Source organism: Cetorhinus maximus, unplaced genomic scaffold (genome assembly GCF_964194155.1).
Source record: "Cetorhinus maximus unplaced genomic scaffold, sCetMax3.hap1.1 HAP1_SCAFFOLD_1887, whole genome shotgun sequence".
Taxonomy (NCBI): Eukaryota; Metazoa; Chordata; class Chondrichthyes; order Lamniformes; family Cetorhinidae; genus Cetorhinus; species Cetorhinus maximus.
This window is the reverse complement of record NW_027597827.1, coordinates 7,501-27,500: the sequence shown is the minus strand read 5'-3', so window position 1 is coordinate 27,500 and position 20,000 is coordinate 7,501. Positions and strand designations below refer to the sequence as shown.

Here is a 20,000-nt window from a genome sequence, read left to right as displayed (position 1 = left end):
ACTTGGTAATATATCGGCCGTTCCTTCACTGTCACGGGGTCAAAATCCTGGCATATTCATCTTGTGGCTGGAGCAAAGTAACAGGTGATCGTGCTACTGGTGCCTGGTATAGTCCCCGCCTGGAGAAAGGAGCGGATATTACCAGCGTCTTACCGTCCACTGTACAATTTCATTGATGTAAATCGAGCTGAATGTCGGGCGGCTATTGTCTACCTAATACAAGCCACCACTATTGTACCATCCACATTTCCAAGTCCCTGTTTGGCTGAGCTCAACTGCAGGGTCAAGCAGAATTACAGGATGATCACAGCACGGAAGGAGGCTATTCGGCACATCCTGTCTGTACTGGCTCTTCAACCGAGCAACTCACCACCCACCCCGCCCCACCCCGCCCCACCTCTGCCTTCTCCCTGTAACCCTGCACACACTTCGCTTTCAGACCACAGTTTCCTTCCCTTTTCAAAGCCTCGATTGAAGCTGCCTCCCCCGGGCCTTCTCAGGCAGCGCGTTCCAGATCCGGAACTCCTCCCAATGCCTGAGGCTGTTTCTCCCCAGGTCGCTGTTGCTTCTTCCGCCGGATCCCCTTCAATCCGTGCCCTCTCCTTCTTGATCTCCTCTCCCCCCCCCCGCCACGACCAATGGGAACAGGTTCACCCTCTTCTACCCTGTCCAGGCCCCCTCGCGATTTTGAGCACCCCTATCGAATCTCCTGGCAATCTTCTCTTCTCCAAGGAAGACAGTCCCGCCTTCCCCAATATATCCACGTCACCCAAGTCCCTCATCCCGGGGACCATTCCCGTGAATCTTCTCTGCACTCTCCAAAGCCTTCACAACCTTCCTAAAGAGCGGTGCTCAGAACTGGACGCAATACCCCAGCTGAGGCTGAACTAGTGTCTGATGCAAATTCAACATCACCTCCTTGCTCCTGTACTCTAATAATAAAGCTTAGGGTACTCTATGCTTTACAAGAGATTTTCTTAACCTGCCCTTGCCATCTTCAATGATGTATTTTAGGTCCCTCTGACCCTGGTACCCCTTTTAGAATTGGGTCCTCTGTTTAATATTGTTTAATCGAAGGGGAAGATGTGCATGGTCAGATATGATATTGGCTACTCTCTACACGTATCCAAAGTCTGAAATTGCTCATTTATTGGACACCGATCCTGCTAACTTCATATCAAGGGGCTGCATTTTTCAAAATGTCCTCCAATCCAATCCGATTTCAACTCGAAACAAAAATAAAAACAAAAATAACCTGGAAAAACTCAGCAGGTTTGGCAGCATCGGCGGAGAGGAGCAAGTCCGAATGACCCTTCAACAGAACTAAGTCAAATTAGATGAGATGTGAAATATAAGCTGGTTTAAGGGGGTGGGGGGACAAGTAGAGCTGGATAGAGGGCCAGTGATAGGTGGAGATTAACCAAAAGATGTCACAGACAAAAGGACAAAGAGGTGTTGAAGGTGGTGATATTATCTAAAGGAATGTGTTAATTAAGGGTAGAAAGCAGGACGAGCAAGGTGCAGATAACCCTAGCGGGGACGGGGTGGGGTGAAGGAATCAAAATAGGCTAAAAGGTAGAGATAAAACAATTAGCCTTTATCGATTCCTGCACCCCACCCCACCCCCACTAGGGCTATCTGCACCTTGCTCGTCCTGCTTTCTACCCTTAATTAGCACATTCCTTAGATAATATCCCCACCTTCAACACCTCTTTGTCCTTTTGTCTGTGACATCTTTTGGTTATCTCCACCTATCACTGGCCCTCTATGCAGCTCTACCTGTCCCACCCCCACCCCCCCCCCCCGACTTAAACCAGCTTATATTTCACCTCTCTTCTATTTTTACTTAGTTCTGTTGAAGGGTCGTGAGGACTCGAAACGTCAGCGGTGCTCCCTCTCCGCCGATACTGCCAGACCCGCTGAGCTTTTCCAGGTTATTTTTTTGTTTTTGTTTTTGTTTCGGATTTCCAGCGTCCGCAATTCTTTTTTGCTCTTCAATGAAAAATTGGATCGTTGTTCGAGAGCAGATTGACCCCGATCGGCCCGACGCTGCCACCATGTGGGATGCGCTCGTTTCGAGTCTCGATTTTCTTTGCGCAGGACTTCGGCTGCCTACCTGAAATAGCGATCGCGAGGGATTCACTCTGGGTGGAGTTGTACTCCCGCCCGGCGATGGTTGTCCGGTACGCGCAAGTGTAGTCTCCCTGATTGGCCATCGTCGTGTTCACCATGGTGAACTCCGCAACTGAGTCGCGCACGGTCAACCTGGTGCTTATCTCCAGCCCATTCTGGTACAGCTGGAAATTGCGGGTCCGGTAGGCTTTCGGGGCTGTGCAGAGCAGGGTGAGTAGCTGCCCCTGGGGGTACAGATGAAACTCGGTGTTCCTGGATATCGTGGGTCGTTCTGCCTTGCCTGAAAGATAAAAGGGAGGCAACTCTTGTGAACGCAAGGCCTGAACGCAAGTCAACCCAATCTTTTGGCATCTCTTACCCCCGCTGTGCATTGACGGACAAGGTTGCCCCTTCCTGGGGAGCCAGAATCCTGATTTCTACAGTGGGAAGGTGGTGGGGGAGGGGGGCGATTGGTGTTGGGGGGGGGAGGTGGGGTGGTGGTGAGTTAAGCTCAGGGAGGAGGTAGGGCCATGCAGAATATAATCCTGCACCTCTGCAAGCAGAACCACCATCTTGCAAAGCATGAGAGGTGTACGAAACATACGACACTACGAAATCACCCAACAAGACATTAAAGGGGCCATGTGTGCCAATAAGGTACTAATGGATATGTTCCATCAAGATGAGGAAGGTTTGGGTGTCATGGAAGAGGAAGCCATTACCACTGACGAACAAACTTACTATGATTGAGAGAAGATGTACATGTCTGAGATTCGGCAGTATCTAAGAGAATTGAATCTCATCTTCAAAGTCTTCAGGGAACCCTTTGTATCAGACGCTAAGCTGTTTTCTGCAAACGTATGTTGTAAATTTTATGAATACCTTTTTAAAATGTATATATCCTCGTAAGTTTGTTGCCCTCTTAAGAATAAAGAATTGCAAGGTCTGTAAGGCAGGAGTGTATGAGCGAATGTAGGAGGGGCTCAACATCACCTCACGAGGAGGAACACATGGATGTCTTCAAATATCGTGGCTCGTAACTACACGAGCGCCTGCCCCATTGTTGCATCTCGCCTTATCTGACGTTTATCGTATGTCTCAGTCGCTCGCAGCGCAGAACAGGACTGACGCCGAAACGAGAGACAGCCTCGTCAAAGATTCACGCCTGACGCTCATCAGGGAAAACACCCGAGCGCCAAGTCTCCAAGCGTCACTGCGATGTTGGCGACGGGACAAACGGGTGCCGTTTGGCGGGCCGGCTGAATCGGGTTGTTCGACGCGTTGCCATGGAGACAGCAACGGAGCACTGTAGGCTCCCCAGGCTCCCGGCTTCAACCAAAGGCATAAGGTTTGACCATATTTCTTTTGTCTGAAGCGACCGGGTCCCTGAGTATAAATGTACATTGCTTCTAGCATGTATAAATGAGCTGCACCATGAACTTGACTCCTGACTTCTGAACCTGCATCTAAACCTCAATTATCTTATCTTAACTGTGTATCCTTTTGTTATTGGCCAGGAAACCTGTCCCACCTTCCGCCCCCACACTTTCACGCCTACCCCCACCCCTAGTCTATTAAAGCCCCTGATAATTTTGATCAACGCAATGAAATCTCCACATAACCTTCTTTGTTCTGAGGAGAACATGCATGAGTTCTCTATTCTCTTTCATGTTGCTCATTCTTGGCGCCAAGCTACCAACCTTAGTTGAACGTTCCCTGGTCTAAAGCAACCCCCAGTGGCTCCACACAACTAGATTCCCATACAGAGGCTACCATTGTGGTAAATCTCCCTTGTTTCCCTAAGGCTATGGTGACCATCGTGTGACGTATGCACGTTTAAGTATCTATTTCAGGGGGACGCAAGGGCATAAGAAACAGGGATTGGAGTAGACCATTCGGCCCATCGAGCCTGCTCTGCCATTCAATGTGCTCACAGCTAAACTTGGGATTCCACTCCATTTTCCTGCTCGCTCCCCATATCCCACCATTAACGGAGAGGCCAAAAATCTGTCCATCCCGGCCCTCAACGATGGAGCATTCACAATCCTCTGGGCTAGATTCCCAACCCTTCGAGTGAAGGCATTCCTTCTCATCTCAGTCCTAAATGATCGGCCCCCTTATCCCGACATTGTGCCCCCGTGTTTTAGATTCCCCCCGACCAGCGGAATCGACCCCTCAGCGCCCACACTGGGAAACCCCTTCACAATCCTGCAGGTCTCAATGAGATCGCCTCCCATTCTTCTAAACTCCAGAGAATATCTCCAGAGGGATCTGGACCAACTGGAACAATGGGCCAGAAAATGGCAGATGGAATTTAATGCGGAAAAGTGTGAGGTGTTACATTTTGGAAGGACAAACCAAGGTAGGACATACACAGTAAATGGTAGGGCACTGAGGAGTGCGGAGGAACAAAGGGATCTGGGAGTTCAGATACATAATTCCCGGAAAGTGGCATCACAGGTAGACAAGGTTGTAAAGAATGCTTTTGGCACACTGGCCTTCATAAATCAAAGTATTGAGTATAGGAGTTGGGATGTTATGGTGAGGTTGTATAAGACATTGGTGAGGCCAACTTTGGAGTATTGTGTGCAGTTCTGGTCGCCTAACTACAGGAAGGATATCAGTAAGATTGAGAGAGTGCAGAGAAGATTTACTAGGATGTTGCCGGGTCTTAAGGAGTTGAGTTACAGGGAAAGATTAAACAGGTTAGGACTTTATTCCTTGGAGCGTAGAAGAATGAGGGGAGATTTGATAGAAGTTTACAAAATTGTGAGGGGTATAGACAGAGTAAATGCGAGCAGGCTCTTTCCACTTAGATTAGGAGAAATAAACACAAGAGGACATGGCTTTAGGGTGAAAGGGGGAACATTAGGGGTAACTTCTTCACTCAGAGAGTGGTGAGAGTGTGGAACGAGTTACCATCTGACGTGGTAAATGCGGGCTCACTCTTAAGTTTTAAGAATAAATTGGATAGATACATGGATGGGAGAGGTCTGGAGGCTTATGGACTGGGTGCAGGTCAATGGGACCAGCGGAATAATATTTTGGCACAGACTAGAAGGGCCGAATGGCCTGTTTTTCTGTGCTGTAGTGTTCTATGGTTCTATGGTTCTAATATAAACCCAATTTACTCAGCCTCTCATCCCAGGGACCAATTTAGTGAACCCTTCACTGCACCAGCTCCAGTGCAAGTACATCCTTCATTTAACACGGAGACCAGAACTGCGCACCATATTCCAGATGGGGTCTCACCAAAAACCCTGCACAACAGTAGCAAGGCTTCTTCATTCTTGTACTCCAATCCCATTGCAATAAAGGCCAACATGTCATTTGCCTTCCTCCTTACTTGCTACGCCTGCATGCTAACTTTCCGCGTTCCTTCTACAAACACACCCTTTGATCATCGACACTTACAATTCCCTCACCTTTATAGATAAAGAAAAATTTCTGTTTTCATTCAGTCTCATGGCCAAAGTAAACAGCCTTGCACTCCGCTACGTTACATTCCCATCAGTCACCTTTTGCCCACTCGCCCGACTTTCAGCCTCTCAGTCTCCTCCCCGCAGCTTACCTTCCCACCCTAGCTTGGCCTCATCAGCAAACTCAGATCCATCGCTGAAACAGAAACAGAAATACCTGGAAAAACTCGGCAGGTCCGGCAGCATCGGCGGAGAAGAGCACAGTTGACGTTTCGAGTCCTCATGACCCTTCAACAGAACTAAGTAAACTTAGGAAAGGGGTGAAATATAAGCTGGTTTAAGGGGATGAGTTGGGGGGGGTGGAGTTTGTTGGGACAAGCAACCAGTGATAGGTGGAGATAACCAAAATCTGTCATAGACAAAAGAACAAAGAGGTGTTGAAGGTGGTGATATTATCTAGAGGAATGTGCTAATTAAGAGTAGCAGACAGGGCAGATAAGGTGCAGATGGCTCTAGTGGGGCTGGGGGAATACTAAAAGGTAGAAATAAACAATGGGTGGAAATACATTTAAAAATAATGGAAATAGGGAAAAGACAAATCTATATAAATTATTGGAAAAAACAAAAAGGAGGGGGAAGAAACAGGAAGCGGGTAGGGATGGAGGAGAGAGTTCAAGATCTAAAATTGTTGAACTCAATATTGAGCCCAATAATTTATACAGATTTTTTCTTTTCCCACCTATTTCCATTATTTTTAAATGTATTTCCGCCATTGTTTATTTCTACCTTTTAGTATTCCCCACATCCCACTAGAGCCATCTGCACCTTATCTGTCCTGTCTTCTACTCTTAATTAGCACATTCCTTTAGATAATATCACCACCTTCAACACCTCTTTGCGCTTTTATCTGTGACAGATTTTGGTTATCTCCACCTATCACTGGCTATTTGTCCCAACAAACCCCCCACCTTAAACCAGCTTTTATATTTCACCCCTTTCCTAATTTTACTTAGTTCTGTTGAAGGGTCACGAGGACTCGAAACGTCAACTGTGCTCCCCTCTCCGCCGATGCTGCCAGACCTGCTGAGTTTTTCCAGGTGTTTCTGTTTCTGTTTTGGATTTCCGGCGTCCGCAGTTTTTTTTTGTTTTTATTTTTAGATACGTCGCACTCTGCCTCTTTGCCTCAGTCACTCATGTGGAGCGAACTCGAAACCAGAAAGTTGAGGGGGGGTTGAAAATCGGCGACTCACTTGTGATGGCGACCTGGACCCAGTCACTGTGAGTGGACGAGTGCATCTTGTGGTTGATCAGCACTTTGAACATGCAAGTGAAGTAGCCTTCCTGGTGCATGCTGATGTTGTGGATGGTCAGGATGGCGCTGGAGGCTGACGTCGGCCCCACCGAGGCCACCGGTCCCGACTCGCCCACTTTGTAGAGGTAGAAGGTGATCACCGCGAAGACGCTGGCCGACGAGCAGCGGAAGTTGACGGCCTCGCCTTGGACGAACATGCCGGACGTCCGCAACACCGAAATCGAGGGCCGCAACAGGACATCTGAGGCGGGGGAAAGAAAGAGAGAGTGATCACGGGTGAATCGCTTTGCTCCAGAGGCCCGGGTCAAACCGTTTTGGCCGGGGTTGGGTGGAGGGGGGCATCATTGGATCTAGAAATTCGCCCCGGGTCACCTTTACATCGCCTATTCTAAATCCCGCTCGATTTCAGCTCCACGGGCATGTTGATTGGACGGCGACCGGGCGGGTGATTGGACCAAGCAACGAATGCAACACGGCCTGTTCTCCATTCTTAGCCAGGATGAGTTTCCTCCCCATTCAGAAATATACAGAGCAAAGGTTACCTGTTTCAATCCCACGCTGTCCGAACATATGAAGCAGGAACAGGAGGAGGCCACTCGGCCCCTCGAGCCTGCCCCGCCATTCAATAAGCTGACGGCCAATCTGATTGTAACCTCAGCCCCACATTCCGGCCGACCCCCCCAATAACCTTTCACCCACCCCCACCTTGCTTAACCAGAATCTATCACGCTCGGCCTTAAACATATTTAAAGACCCTGTTCCCAACGCCTTTTGGGGAAGAGATTTCCAAAGGCTCACCAACCTTTGAGAGAAGGAAATTCTCCTCGTCTCCATTTAAATGGACGAACCCATATTTACAAACAGTGACGTCTATCACAGAATCACACACACAGTGCAGAAGAGGCCCTTCGGCCCATCGAGTCTGCACCGACACTGTGAGAAACGCCTGACCTACCTACCTAATCCCATTGACCAGCGCTTGGCCCCATCGCCTTGAATGTCATGACGTGTCAAGTGTTCATCCAGGTGCTTTTTAAAGGATGTGAGGCTAACCCGCCTCCACCACCCTCCCAGGCAGCGCATTCCAGACCCTCACCACCCTCTGGGTAAAAAAAGTTTTTCCTCACACCCACCCCCCAAACCTCCTGCCCCTCACCTTGAACTTATGTCCACCTGTGACTGACCTTTCAACTAAGGGGAACAGCTGCTCCCTATCCACCCTGCCCATGCCCCTCATAATCTTGTACATCTCGATCAGGTCACCCCTCAGTCTTCTCCGCTCCAACGAAAACAACCCAAGTCTATCCAACCTCTCCTCATAACTCAAATGTTTCATCCCAGGTCACATCCTGGTGAATCTCCTCTGCACCCCCTCCAGTGCCATCACATCCTTCCTATAATGTGGTGACCTAAGGTCTAGATTCTATGTCTAGGTTTAGATTCTCCCACAAGGGGAAACATCCTCTCCACATTCACCCTGTCAAATCCCCTGAGGGTCCTATATGCATCCATCAAGACGCCTCTTATTCTTCTAAACTCCAGTGAGGACAACTCTGGCCAAAGGCTCAGGCGTCACCTCTTACGTTGTAACATAAAACCACGTTCGGAGTTCTAGATAAAAATAACAGAAAGTGTCGTAAAAACTCAGCAGGTCTGGGAGCATCTGTGAAGAGAGACAAAGAGTTAACGTTTTGAGTCCAATATGACTCTTCTTCGGAACTTAGATGCCAAAACTGAACAGCATACAAATATACGAATGAGGAACAGGGGTAGGCCATTCGGCTCCTCGACTCTGCTCCCCCATTCAATTAGATCATGCCCGATCTGATTGTAACCTCGACCCCACATTCCGGCCTCCCCCACCCCTCCGATAACCTTTCACCCCCCCCTTGTTAATCAAAGAATTGATCTACCTCGGCCTTAAAAACATTCAAAGACTCTGCCTCAAAACTCCATTTGATATTTCTTACATCCATTGCACATTTACGAAGCTGAACTTTATCAGTCCAGTCATATTAAGTGCATTGCAACTTGTGATGTTTTCTTCTCTCTGGGGTTCATGAGTCTTTGGCACCCTCTTCCTCAAAAGGCCGGTGGAAGTAGAGTTTTTGAATATTTTTAAGGCAAGATCGATTCTTGGTAAACAAGGAGGGGTGAAGGGCTAATCAGGGAGAGGCAGGAATGTGGGGTTGAGGTTACAATTAAATCAGGCATGGTCTTATTGGATGGGCGAGCAGGTTGGAGGGGCCGAGTGGTCCACTCCCGCTCCTAATTCATACGTTCGTGTCAACATCGTTAGACCGAAAGCGGGATCATCTTGGCAAGTCACAACAGGAACTCACTGGGTGGAACATCTGTCTGACATAGAATTAGATAGCGCTGACTGCACTAAATATCAAGCACTGTGTGTTCGGCGCGGTCGCTCAGGCCCCACTCGTTTTGCCCCCAACCATTTCCTTAGCCCTGGTGTTCATATCGCACACCTGTGATGCTACAAAGTGGCGGGACCCTTCCAGAAGGGTTCTGAAGGGGGGGGGCCCCGGCGGGTGAGAAGTTCCCCAAAATGGCCACTGTCAGATCGTCTCTGCCCATCCCACGCAGCTCCTGCTGAGCTAACTCAATTGGCCGCAAGAGGGCGTAAGGACAGAGGCGGTGCGTAGTCCGCGGCTGGTCCGATCCCACCCATCCTGCGTTTACGCAGAGAGAAACAGGCTTAACGTTTCATCTCCGTATGGCCCTCCTTCAGAGCTGGACAGCAGTAGACACTTGATGCATTTTATACTGGGGGTGGAGCAGGGGGAGCAAGGTGGAAGGTCGGCTATAGGTGTGATCTCAGGAGAGATCGACAAAGATGTCTTGGACACAAGACGAAGGGAGTGTTAATGATAGCGTTAAAGTCTAAAGAAGGTGTTGATGGTGGCATCAAGGTACAATAGCGGAATGTCTGAATAGCAGAATGGTCAGCGTTCAGTGAGATCACAACATAGGAACAAGTGATAGATGGCCCTTTTTGGAGGGTGGGGTGTGGTGACTGGGGGTAAAGGATCAAAAAAAACTGAACGAATCAATCAATAAATAACGCATAAAAATAAATTTAAATTTAAATTCAACGTTAAAAAATGGATTTCAAAAGGGTGCGGTCGAGACGGAGGAGAGAGTTCGTGGTCTGAAGTCGTTGAAATCAACGTTAAACCCGGAAGGCTGTAAAGCGCCCAGTCGGAAGATGAGGTGCTGTTCCTCCAGTTTGCGTTGAGCTTCACTGGAACATTGCAGCAAGCCAAGGACGGACATGTGGGCATGAGAGCAGGGTGGAGTGTTAAAATGGCCAAGCGACAGGGAGGTTTGGGTAATGCTTGCGGACAGACCGAAGGTGTTCTGCAAAGCAGGCACCCAGTCTGCGTTTAGTCTCCCCCGGCAATGCAGAGGAGGGGGCCACATTGGGAGCTGGCATCTTCCGCAGACGCGTCGGGTTAAGTAGCCTCCGACACGGGTAAAAAAGGCAGGAGGAGTTCCGGGAGGGATTTGAACCTGCATTAGCCTAGTGCATTAACAGTAGGCCAACAATGCACCTCAACTGCCTCCGCTACAAGTATACCCTTCCTTCAGTGAGGAGATATTAATGATACGCAGACTCACGAATGCCCTGTATCGTTGTAGCAAGCCCTTCCCTACATTTCTACCCCACTCTCCACCACCGCCCTTTCAGTAAGGAACCAGCATCCCATTTGCCTTCCTAATGATTGTCGCTGATGCTCGAGGAGGGTGGAACTGGGTGACAGCAGGGCAGATCAAAGGGTTGTGGGGTTGGAGGAGACTTCAGAATTGGGGATGGGGAGCGGGTGAGACCACGGAGGGGTTTGCAAGCGAGGGTGAGGGCAAACAGCACGAAATGTGGAAGAAGTAGGGTGATTGCGGGGGGGCACTGGGTGGGGAGGAACCCCAGCGTTGGCACCCTTAGCCTAACAGCCAACTCTGTGGATTGCAGAGGATTCCATATAACACCACATTTGGCATAGAGTGATAGAGTCACAGAAAAAGGCCCTTGGGCCCATCTAGTCTGCGCCGGTCAAACAAGTACATAACTAGTGCTGGCACCTGGAGAGGGTCCAGAGGAGGTTCACGAGAACGATCCCAGGAATGAAAGGCTTAACTATGAGGAACATTTGAGGACTCTGGGTCTATACTCGATGGAGTTTAGAAGGATGAGGGAGGGGGATCTGATTGAAACTTACAGAATAATGAAAGGCCTGGATAGAGTGGACGTGGGGAAGATGTTTCCATTAGTAGGAGAGACTAGGACCCGAGGGCACAGCCTCAGAGTAAAGGGAAGACCTTTTAGAACAGAGATGAGGAGAAACTTCTTTAGCCAGAGAGTGGTGAATCTATGGAATTCATTGCCACAGAAGGCTGTGGAGGCCAGGTCATTGAGTGTATTCAAGAGCGAGATAGATAGGTTCTTGATTGGTAAGGGGATCAAAGGTTATGGGGAGAAGGCGGGAGAATGGGGTTGAGAAAATTATCAGCCATGATTGAATGGCGGAGCAGACTCGATGGGCCGAATGGCCTAATTTCAGCTCCTATGTCTTATGGTCTATTCTAATCCCATTTGCCAGCACTAGGCCCATAGCCTTATATGCCAAGGCATCACAAGTACACAATCAAATACTTCTTAAATGTTATGAGGGTTTCTGCCTCTACCACCCTTACAGGCAGTGAGTTCCAGATTCCCACCACCCTCTGGGTGAAAAAAATTCTTCCTCACATCCCCTCTAAACCTCCTGCCCCTTACCTTAAATCTATGCCCCCTGATTATTGATCCCTCTATCAAGGGGAAAAGTCCCTGTCTACCCTAAATACGCCCCCTCATAACTTTATACATGCAACACCAAAGCAGCGCATGCTAGTGTTTATACTATTTTCGGGGGTAAAAAAACAATTAAACTCAATTAATAAAACAAGGGGGCAAATTAAATGGCAGCCCCTTAAAGGGAAACTGCGAAAACAAAGAGAAACTCTGAAAGAAGACTAACAAAAATGAAATTTAAGTACGACTAAAGGTGCCAACAAAGGTGCCAAGCCCCTGTGGTACCCACCCAAGCCTCGATCGTGCCCAAGTGTTTATGCTCCATTCGGGCCTCCCCACCTAAATCCCACATCACCAGGCCTCACTCCCTGTCTACTGCAAACGTGTGCCCAGTGCCTTTGTCTGTTTGTTTAGCTTCCCCTCAAATGCATCTGTAGGATTCACCTCGAACTCTCCCTCAGGCAACAAAGCTCAGTGTTCTCACCATCATTTGGGTAAAGGAAGTTCATCCCGACTTCCCGGTTGGATTTTCGGTAGCTATCTTACATTAACGGTCCAGTTAATGAAGAGCGCCCACCCTATTAAAGCCTTTCGTAGTTTTAAAGACCTCAGCTCGGTCAGCCATCCTTTATTTCTTTCACCAAGGAGAAATGAGCTCCAGTTTGCCAGTCCTTCCTTTCCCAAAGTGCATTCCCACACAGTACGTGGGACTGGACAGTGAGGCAATGCGTTTAATTGCCTGCCAATGCAATTCTGCCCAAGCTGACTTTTTACTTACCATAATGCTCAGCGGAGACAATCGTCAATGAGGAACAGTCAAAATTGTCATGCAAGACTCATTATTTGATGAACGCGCACTGTCAGAAACTTGATGCGGGCAATCTGCTAGCCTCAAGTCAAATTAACAAGGTGGATGCTGCGGAGGTGGCAGAGAGTGGCAGCAGTGTACCAACAGCTGGTCCTTGTATCATTCAATCGTGGGATGTGGGCGTTGCTGGCAAGGTGCAGCATTAACTGCCCATCTCTAATTGACCCTGGAGAGGCTGGTGGCCAACTGTCTTCTAGAACCGCTGCAGTCCGCGTAGTGTGGGTACACCCGCACAATCCACATGGTGCAGGTTCCAGGGAGAGTAGAGCCAACCATATTGCTGAGTGTCTGGAGTCATAGGTAGGTTAGACCACATAAAGAACAGAAGATTTATTTCCCTAAAGAGGATTGGTGAACTAGATGGATTTCCCCCCCACCGGTCATTAATAAGACATGAAGTTCCTGATTTTTAAAAATTTATTCACGAGATGTGGGTTTCTCTGGCTGGGCCAGTATTCATTGCCCATCGCTCGATGCCCTTAAGAAGGTGGTGGGTGAGCTGCCTTCTTGAACCACTGCAGTCCCTGTGGTGTAGGTACACCCACAGCGCTGTTAGGGAGGGAGTTCCAGGATTTTGTCCCTGCGGTGTAGGTACACCCACAGTGCTGTTACGGAGGGAGTTCCAGGGTTTTGTCCCTGTGGCGTAGGTACACCCACAGTGCTGTTAGGGAGGGAGTTCCAGGATTTTGTCCCTGTGGTGTAGGTACACCCACAGTGCTGTTACGGAGGGAGTTCCAGGGTTTTGTCCCTGTGGTGTAGGTACACCCACAGCGCTGTTAGGGAGGGAGTTCCAGGATTTTGTCCATGTGGTGTAGGTACACCCACAGTGCTGTTAGGGAGGGAGTTCCAGGATTTTGTCCCCTGTGGTGTAGGTACACCCACAGTGCTGTTAGGGAGGGAGTTCCAGGATTTTGTCCCTGTGGTGTAGGTACACCCACAGTGCTGTTAGGGAGGGAGTTCCAGGATTTTGTCCCTGTGGTGTAGGTACACCCACAGCGCTGTTAGGGAGGGAGTTCCAGGATTTTGTCCATGTGGTGTAGGTACACCCACAGTGCTGTTAGGGAGGGAGTTCCAGGATTTTGACCAGTGACAGTGAAGGAACGGCCAATATATTTCCAAGTCAGGATGTTGAGTGAATTGGTGTGGAATTTCCAGGTGTAGGTGTTCACATCTATCTTCTGTTCTTGTCTTTATAGGTGGTAGTGATTGTGGGTTTGGAAGGTGCTGCCTAAGGAGCCTTGGTGAGTTGCTGCAGTGCAACTTGTAGATGGTACACACACTGCTGCTACTGTGAATGTGTGGCCAATAAAGCAGGCTGATTTTTCCAGGACAATGTCCAGCTTCTTGAGTGTTGTGGGAGCTGAACTCATCCAGGCAAGTGGGGAGTATTCCATCACCCTCCTGACTTGTGCCTTGTAGATGGTGGACAGGCTTTGGGGAGTCAGGGGGTGAGTTACTCACCACAGGGTTCCTAGCCTCTGACCTGCTCTTGTAGTCGCAGTATTTTTTTGGCTGATCCCAGTTCAGTTTCTGGTCAGTGGGAACTCCAAGGATGTTGATAATGGGGGGTGCCATTGAACATCAAGGGGCGATGGTTGGGTTCTCTCTTGTTGGAGATGGTCACTGTGTGTCACAAATGTCACTTGCCTTGTCAGCCCAAGCCTGGATACTGTTCAGGTCTTGCTGCATTTGGACATGGGCTGCTTCAGTATCTGAGGAGTCGCGAATGGTGCTGAACATTGTGCAACCATCAGCGAACATTCCCCACTTCTGACCTTACGATGGAAGGAAGGTCATTGATGGAGCAGCTGAAGGTGGTTGGGCCTAGGACACTGCCCTTAGGGACTCCTGCAGCTGAGATAACAGACCTCCAACCACCACAACCATCTTCCTTTGTGCTTGCTATGACTCCAACCAGCGGAGAGTTTTGCCCGTGATTCCTATTGACTCCAGTTTTGCTAGGGCTCCTTGATGCCACACTTGGTCAAATGCTGCCTTGATGTCAAGGGCGGTCACCCTCACCTCACCTCAGGAGTTCAGCTCCTACGCTTGAACCAAGGCTGTAACGAGGTCAGGAGCTGAGCGGCCCTGGCAGAACCCAAACTGGGCATCAGTGAGCAGGTTATTGCTAAGCAAGTGCCGCTTGATAGCCCCTTCCATTGCTTCACTGATAATCGAGGGTAGACCAATGGTGTGGTAATTGGCTAGGTTGGATTTACCCTGCTTTTGGTACACAGGGCAACTTTCCCACTCGGCCAGGTAGATGCCAGTGATTTTGATCGAATTCAGATTCCACCACCCACCAACTGTGATGGGATTCGATCCCAGGGCCCCAGGTTTCCAATTCAGTGACATTCTCACTTCGGTACCGTCACTCACTCCGAGTTCCTGCCCCCAAGCTTGGCCTGCGTGGTGCAGTGCATGCTCCTTGACAGCCGCAGTAAACGCAAACTCCAGGGATGCAACTAATGTCTGATGAGGGTTTCGAATTAACCCTCGGAACCAACTTTTACAGGGGCCATTTCCAAATGGCAGGGCAGAGATCGAGATCTCCCGTGTCCCTCTTGCACCCACTAAAGATGTTTTCTTTGTCCTCTTTATAATGTGTTTATTTTTCTGAATTGTATCATTGCAAAGATAAACACTGAACAAAGTGATATTTTTTCTCAAAAGTGTCAGTCCGTATCTTGTTCTCAAGTATTTTTTTTTTCATTTCAGACAGTGCTGACCTTCAATCTGCTATTAACACCTACTCTGGACCAGCTCTGGCCTTCATTCAGCTCTTTACACATTCTGCTATTTCGCTTTCAGACAGTGCTGACCTTCATTCTGCTATTAACACCTACTCTGGACCAGCTCTGTCCTTCATCAGCTTTTTACACATTCTGCTATTTCGCTTTCAGACAGTGCTGACCTTTATTCTGCTATTAACACCTACACTGGACCAGTGCTGACCTTCATTCAGCTCTTTACACATTCTGCTATTTCGCTTTCAGACAGGGCTGACCGTTATTCTGCTATTAACATCCACTCCGGACCAAAAGCTTTAGCCTTTCATGCTCTCATTACCGCTTTCTTTGCCCCATGCTCGGTGCCAGCTTTAACATTCAATCTACCCTGGGCCTCTAACCTATCCCCGGCCTTCTCTTTTGCTCCACCTGCCACTCCCCCCTTTCTCTACGTGTTCTTATTTCCCTTCGGGGGAGGAGCCGAAACTCTTGTGCCAGCCCGTTATCTGAGCCCTGAAAGGGTTGACCAGCCTTACCTGTCACGGTCACTTTGACACGCTCACTCTCCGAGGAGTTGTACAGTTTTCCCGACCTCTTGAGCTGGTAGAGGCAGAGGTAATACCCGTTGTCGGCGTAGGTGAGGTTGGCGATGGAGAAGGTCATCGAGAATCCTGCCGTTGGCACGGCCTGGTAGGCCACGGGGGTCTCCCCGTCGACCTTGAGCAGCAGGAAGATGGCCCCGCTGAAGATGGAGGAGGCGGTGCACCTGATGCTCACGTACTCGCCGATGGAATACTTGCCAGATGTGCGGAACAGCTGGATGTGCGGCTTGGTCGGCTGGTCTGAAGGCGAAAAATGAGACGGGGAGTGGGGTGGGGGAGGGAGATTGGTTGAAACAAGGAGGTGGCGAAAATCAGGTCACCGTGGGAATGAGACGCCAGAGAACGAGGTTGTTCAGGCCCTCCCTATCTTTCAACGGGCCGAGGCATGTGGCTGATACCCTGGGGTCATGGGTGCAAACAACTGGCGCAATGTCCAACTGGGGGCTGCCTCTGCCTCGACCCCCGTGGTCCCCCCACCCACCGTCTCACCACCCCCACCGCCCCCCACCACCCGCCGTCTTACACATCGTTTTTGTTCAATTTTTGTTTCACGACAGGAGTACAAATAGGGGATCGCTGGGGCACTGGGTTGAGTGGGAGGAGAGAGGTGAGCCCGAACAGGTCGGTTTCCAGTGGCCTTGCTCACTCTCCTTAACGGTACTGGATAAAGGAGGAGGAGAAGGGCTTCAACTGCCTGGAGAGAGGCTTGCGGGGTTGGGGGGGTGGGGGGGAGAGAGGCGTGGAGGTGAGGGGAAGCCAGTCATAAAATGTAAAGGGAAGACCTGAGGTCCATTTTGGTTTTGATTCCCAGCAGGAAACGCCTGATATGAATTTCGCCAGCTTTTCATTTAACCCAAAAGCAATGCAACCGAAATTCAGGGAAAATGCATAATAGGCATAATTGCTCATTGACACAATCGACCATGTGTAAACTAACATCAATTCACATTCTCCGACTTCTGTGCGCCAGGACTGCTATTCCGCTGCACTGAATGCCAGGGAAGTGAATGTCAGGTATAATTGGAGGCTTTAACATACATTTCACATTACCACAATTCTTCCCTCTCCCAGGTAAATGCAAAACAGTAGCCAGGTAAAGAGGGCAGTATTTAATGATTTTTTTTCCATTCGTTCATAGGATGTGGGCGCTGCTCGATAGACCAGTATTTATTGCCTATCCCTAATTGCCCCTTGAGAAGGTGTTCGCCAGCTGATTTCTTAAACCGCTGCAGTCCATGTGGTGTAGGTACACCCACAGTTAGGGGTGGGAGGGAGTTCCAGCGACAGTGAAGGAACGGCCGATACATTTCCAGGTCAGGACGGTGAGTGGCTCAGAGGGGGAACTTCCAGGTGGTGGTGTTCCCATTTCTTTGATGCCCTTGTCCTTCTAGGTAGTAGCGGCCGTGGGTTTGGAAGATGCTGTCGAAGGAGCCTTGGCGAGTTGCTGCAGTGCATCTTGTAGATGGTACACACACTGCTGCCACTGTGCGTCGGTGGTGGAGGGAGTGAATGTTTGTGGATGGGGTGCCAATCAAGCGGGGCTGCTTTGTCCTGGATGGTGTCGAGCTTCTCGAGTGTTGTGGGAGCTGCACTCATCCAGGCAAGTGGAGAGTATTCCATCACACTCCTGACTTGTGCCTTGTAGATGGCGAATAGGCTTTGTGGCATCAGGAGGTGAGTTACTCTCTGCAGGATTCCTAGCCTCTGACCTGCTCTTGTAGCCATTGCATTTATATGGCTGGTCCAGTTCAGTTTCTGGTCAATGGTAACCATCAGGATGTTGATAGTGGTAGTTCAGTAATGCCATTGAATGTCAAGGGGCGATGGTTGGATTCTCTCTTGTTGGAGATGGTCATTGCCTGGCACTTGTGTGGCGCGAATATTACTTGCCACTTGTCAGCCCAAGCCTGGATATTGTCCAGGTCTTGCTGCATTTGGACATGGACTGCTTCAGTATCTGAGGAGTCGCGAATGGTGCTGAACAATGTGCAATCATCAGCGAACATCCCCACTTCTCACCTTATGATGGAAGGAAGGTCATTGATGAAGCAGCTGAAGGTAGTTGGGCCGAGGACACTACCCTGAGGAACTCCTGCAGTGATGTCCCAGAGCTGAGATGACTGACCTCCAACAACCACAACCATCTTCCTTTGTGCTAGCTATGACTAACCAGAGGAGAGTTTTCCCCCTGAGTCCCATTGACTCCACTTTTGCCAAGGCTCCTTGATGCCACACTCTGTCAAATGCGGCTTTGATATCAAGGACAGACATCCTCACCTCACCTAGGGAGGTCAGATCTTTTGTCCATGTTTGGACCAAGGCTGCAATGAAATCAGGAGCTGAGTGGCCCTGGCAGAACCCAAACTGGGCGTCAGTGAACAGGGTCTTGCTAAGCAAGTGTTGCTTGATAGCACTGTTGATAATCCCTTCCATTACTTTATTGATGATGGAGGGTAGGCTGATGGGACGGTAATTGGCAGGGTTGGAATTGTCCTGCTTTTTGTGTACAGGACATACCCGGGCAATTTTACACATAGCTCTGTGGATGCCAGCATTGTAATTGTTCTGGAACAGCTTGGCTAGGGGCGCGGCAAGTTCTGGAGCACAAGTCTTCAGAACTATTGCTGGAATATTGTCAGGGCCCATAGCCTTTGCAGTGTCCAGTGCCTTCAGCTGTTTCTTGATATCACGTGGAGTGAATCAAATTGGTTGAATACTGGCATCCGCGATGCTGGGGACCTCCGGAGGAGGCCGAGATGGATCATCCACTCGGCACTCCTGGTTGCAGATTGTAGCAAATGCTTCATCTATATCTTTGTGTGGGCTCCTCCATCATTGAGGATGGGGATATTTGTGGAGCCTCCTCCTCCAATGAGTTGTTTAATTGTCCATCACCATTCACGACTGGATGTGGCAGGACTGCAGAGCTTAAATCTGATCTGTTGGTTATGGGGGTCGCTTAGTTTTGTCTGTCACTTGCTGCTTTATGCTGTTTGGCACGCAAGTAGTCCTGTTTTATAGCTTCACCAGGTTGACATCTCATTTTTAGGTGTGCCTGGTGCTGCTCCTGGCCTGCCCTCCTGCACTCTTCATTGAATCAGGGTTGATCCCCTGGCTTGGCGGTAATGGTAGAGTGGGGGATATGCCGGGCCATGAGGTTACAGATTATCTTTGAGTACAATTCTGCTGCTGCTGATGGCCCACAGCGCCTCATGGATGCCCAGTCTTGAGTTGATGGTCCTGTTTACGAAATCTATCCCATTCAGCACGGTGGTAGTGCCACACAACACGATGGAGGGTGTCCCCAATGTGAAGACGGGACTTTGTCTCCGCAACGACTGTGTGGTGGTCACTCCTGCCCATACTGTCATGGACAGATGCATCTGTGGCAGGCAGGTTGGTGAGGATGAGGTCAAGTATGTTTTCCCCTCTTGTTGGTTCCCTCACCACCTGCCGCAGACCCGGTCTAGCTGTTATGTCATTTAGGACTCGGCCAGCTTGGTCAGTAGCTGTGCTACCGAGCCACTCTTGGTGTTAGACATTGAAGTCCCCCACCCAGAGGACATTCTGCACCCTTTCCACCCTCAGTGCTTCCTCCAAGTGGTGTTCAACATGGAGAGGAGCACTGATTCATCAGCTGATGGAGGGCGGTACGTGGTCATCAGCAGGAGGTTTCCTTGCCCATGTTTGACCTGATGGTGAGACTTCATAGGGTCCGGAGTTAATCTTCAGGACTCCCAGGGCAACTCCCATCCGACTGTATACCAGTGTGTCGCCACCTCTGCTGGGTCGGTTCTGCTGGTGGGACAGGACATACCCAGGGACACTGACGGTAGGGTCTGGGACGTTATCTGTCAGATCTGATTCCATGAGTTTGGTTAGGCCACGCTGCTGCTTGAGTTATCTGTGAGACAGCTCTCCCAATTTTGGCACTAGCTTGCTGGTGTTAGTAAGGAAGACTTTTGCAGGGTCGACATTGCTGAGATTTCCGTTGTCATTTCTGGTGCCTAGATCGATGCTGGGTAGCCTGTCAAGGCCGTATTGAATGAACGGCATGACACTAGGAAGTTCACAGGAACAAAGGGACCTTGGCGTGTGTGTCCATAGGTCTCTGAAGGCGGAGGGGCATGTTAGTGGGGTGGTGAAAAAGGCAT

At 49.6% G+C, this 20,000-nt stretch overlaps 1 protein-coding gene across 1 annotated transcript in view; it reads right to left on the bottom strand.

Annotated features, from left to right (window-relative positions):
• Window positions 1-20,000, bottom strand: part of LOC144676769 (scavenger receptor cysteine-rich domain-containing group B protein-like) — a gene marked incomplete at its 5' end in the record, with an annotated part of 41,617 nt that overhangs the window by 14,711 nt on the left and 6,906 nt on the right. Inside the window, 3 exons of the mRNA XM_078537086.1 lie at window positions 2,117-2,413; window positions 6,782-7,084; window positions 15,781-16,086. Coding sequence (XP_078393212.1) covers window positions 2,117-2,413; window positions 6,782-7,084; window positions 15,781-16,086 — 906 coding nt within the window. The remainder of the gene's footprint in view (window positions 1-2,116; window positions 2,414-6,781; window positions 7,085-15,780; window positions 16,087-20,000) is intronic.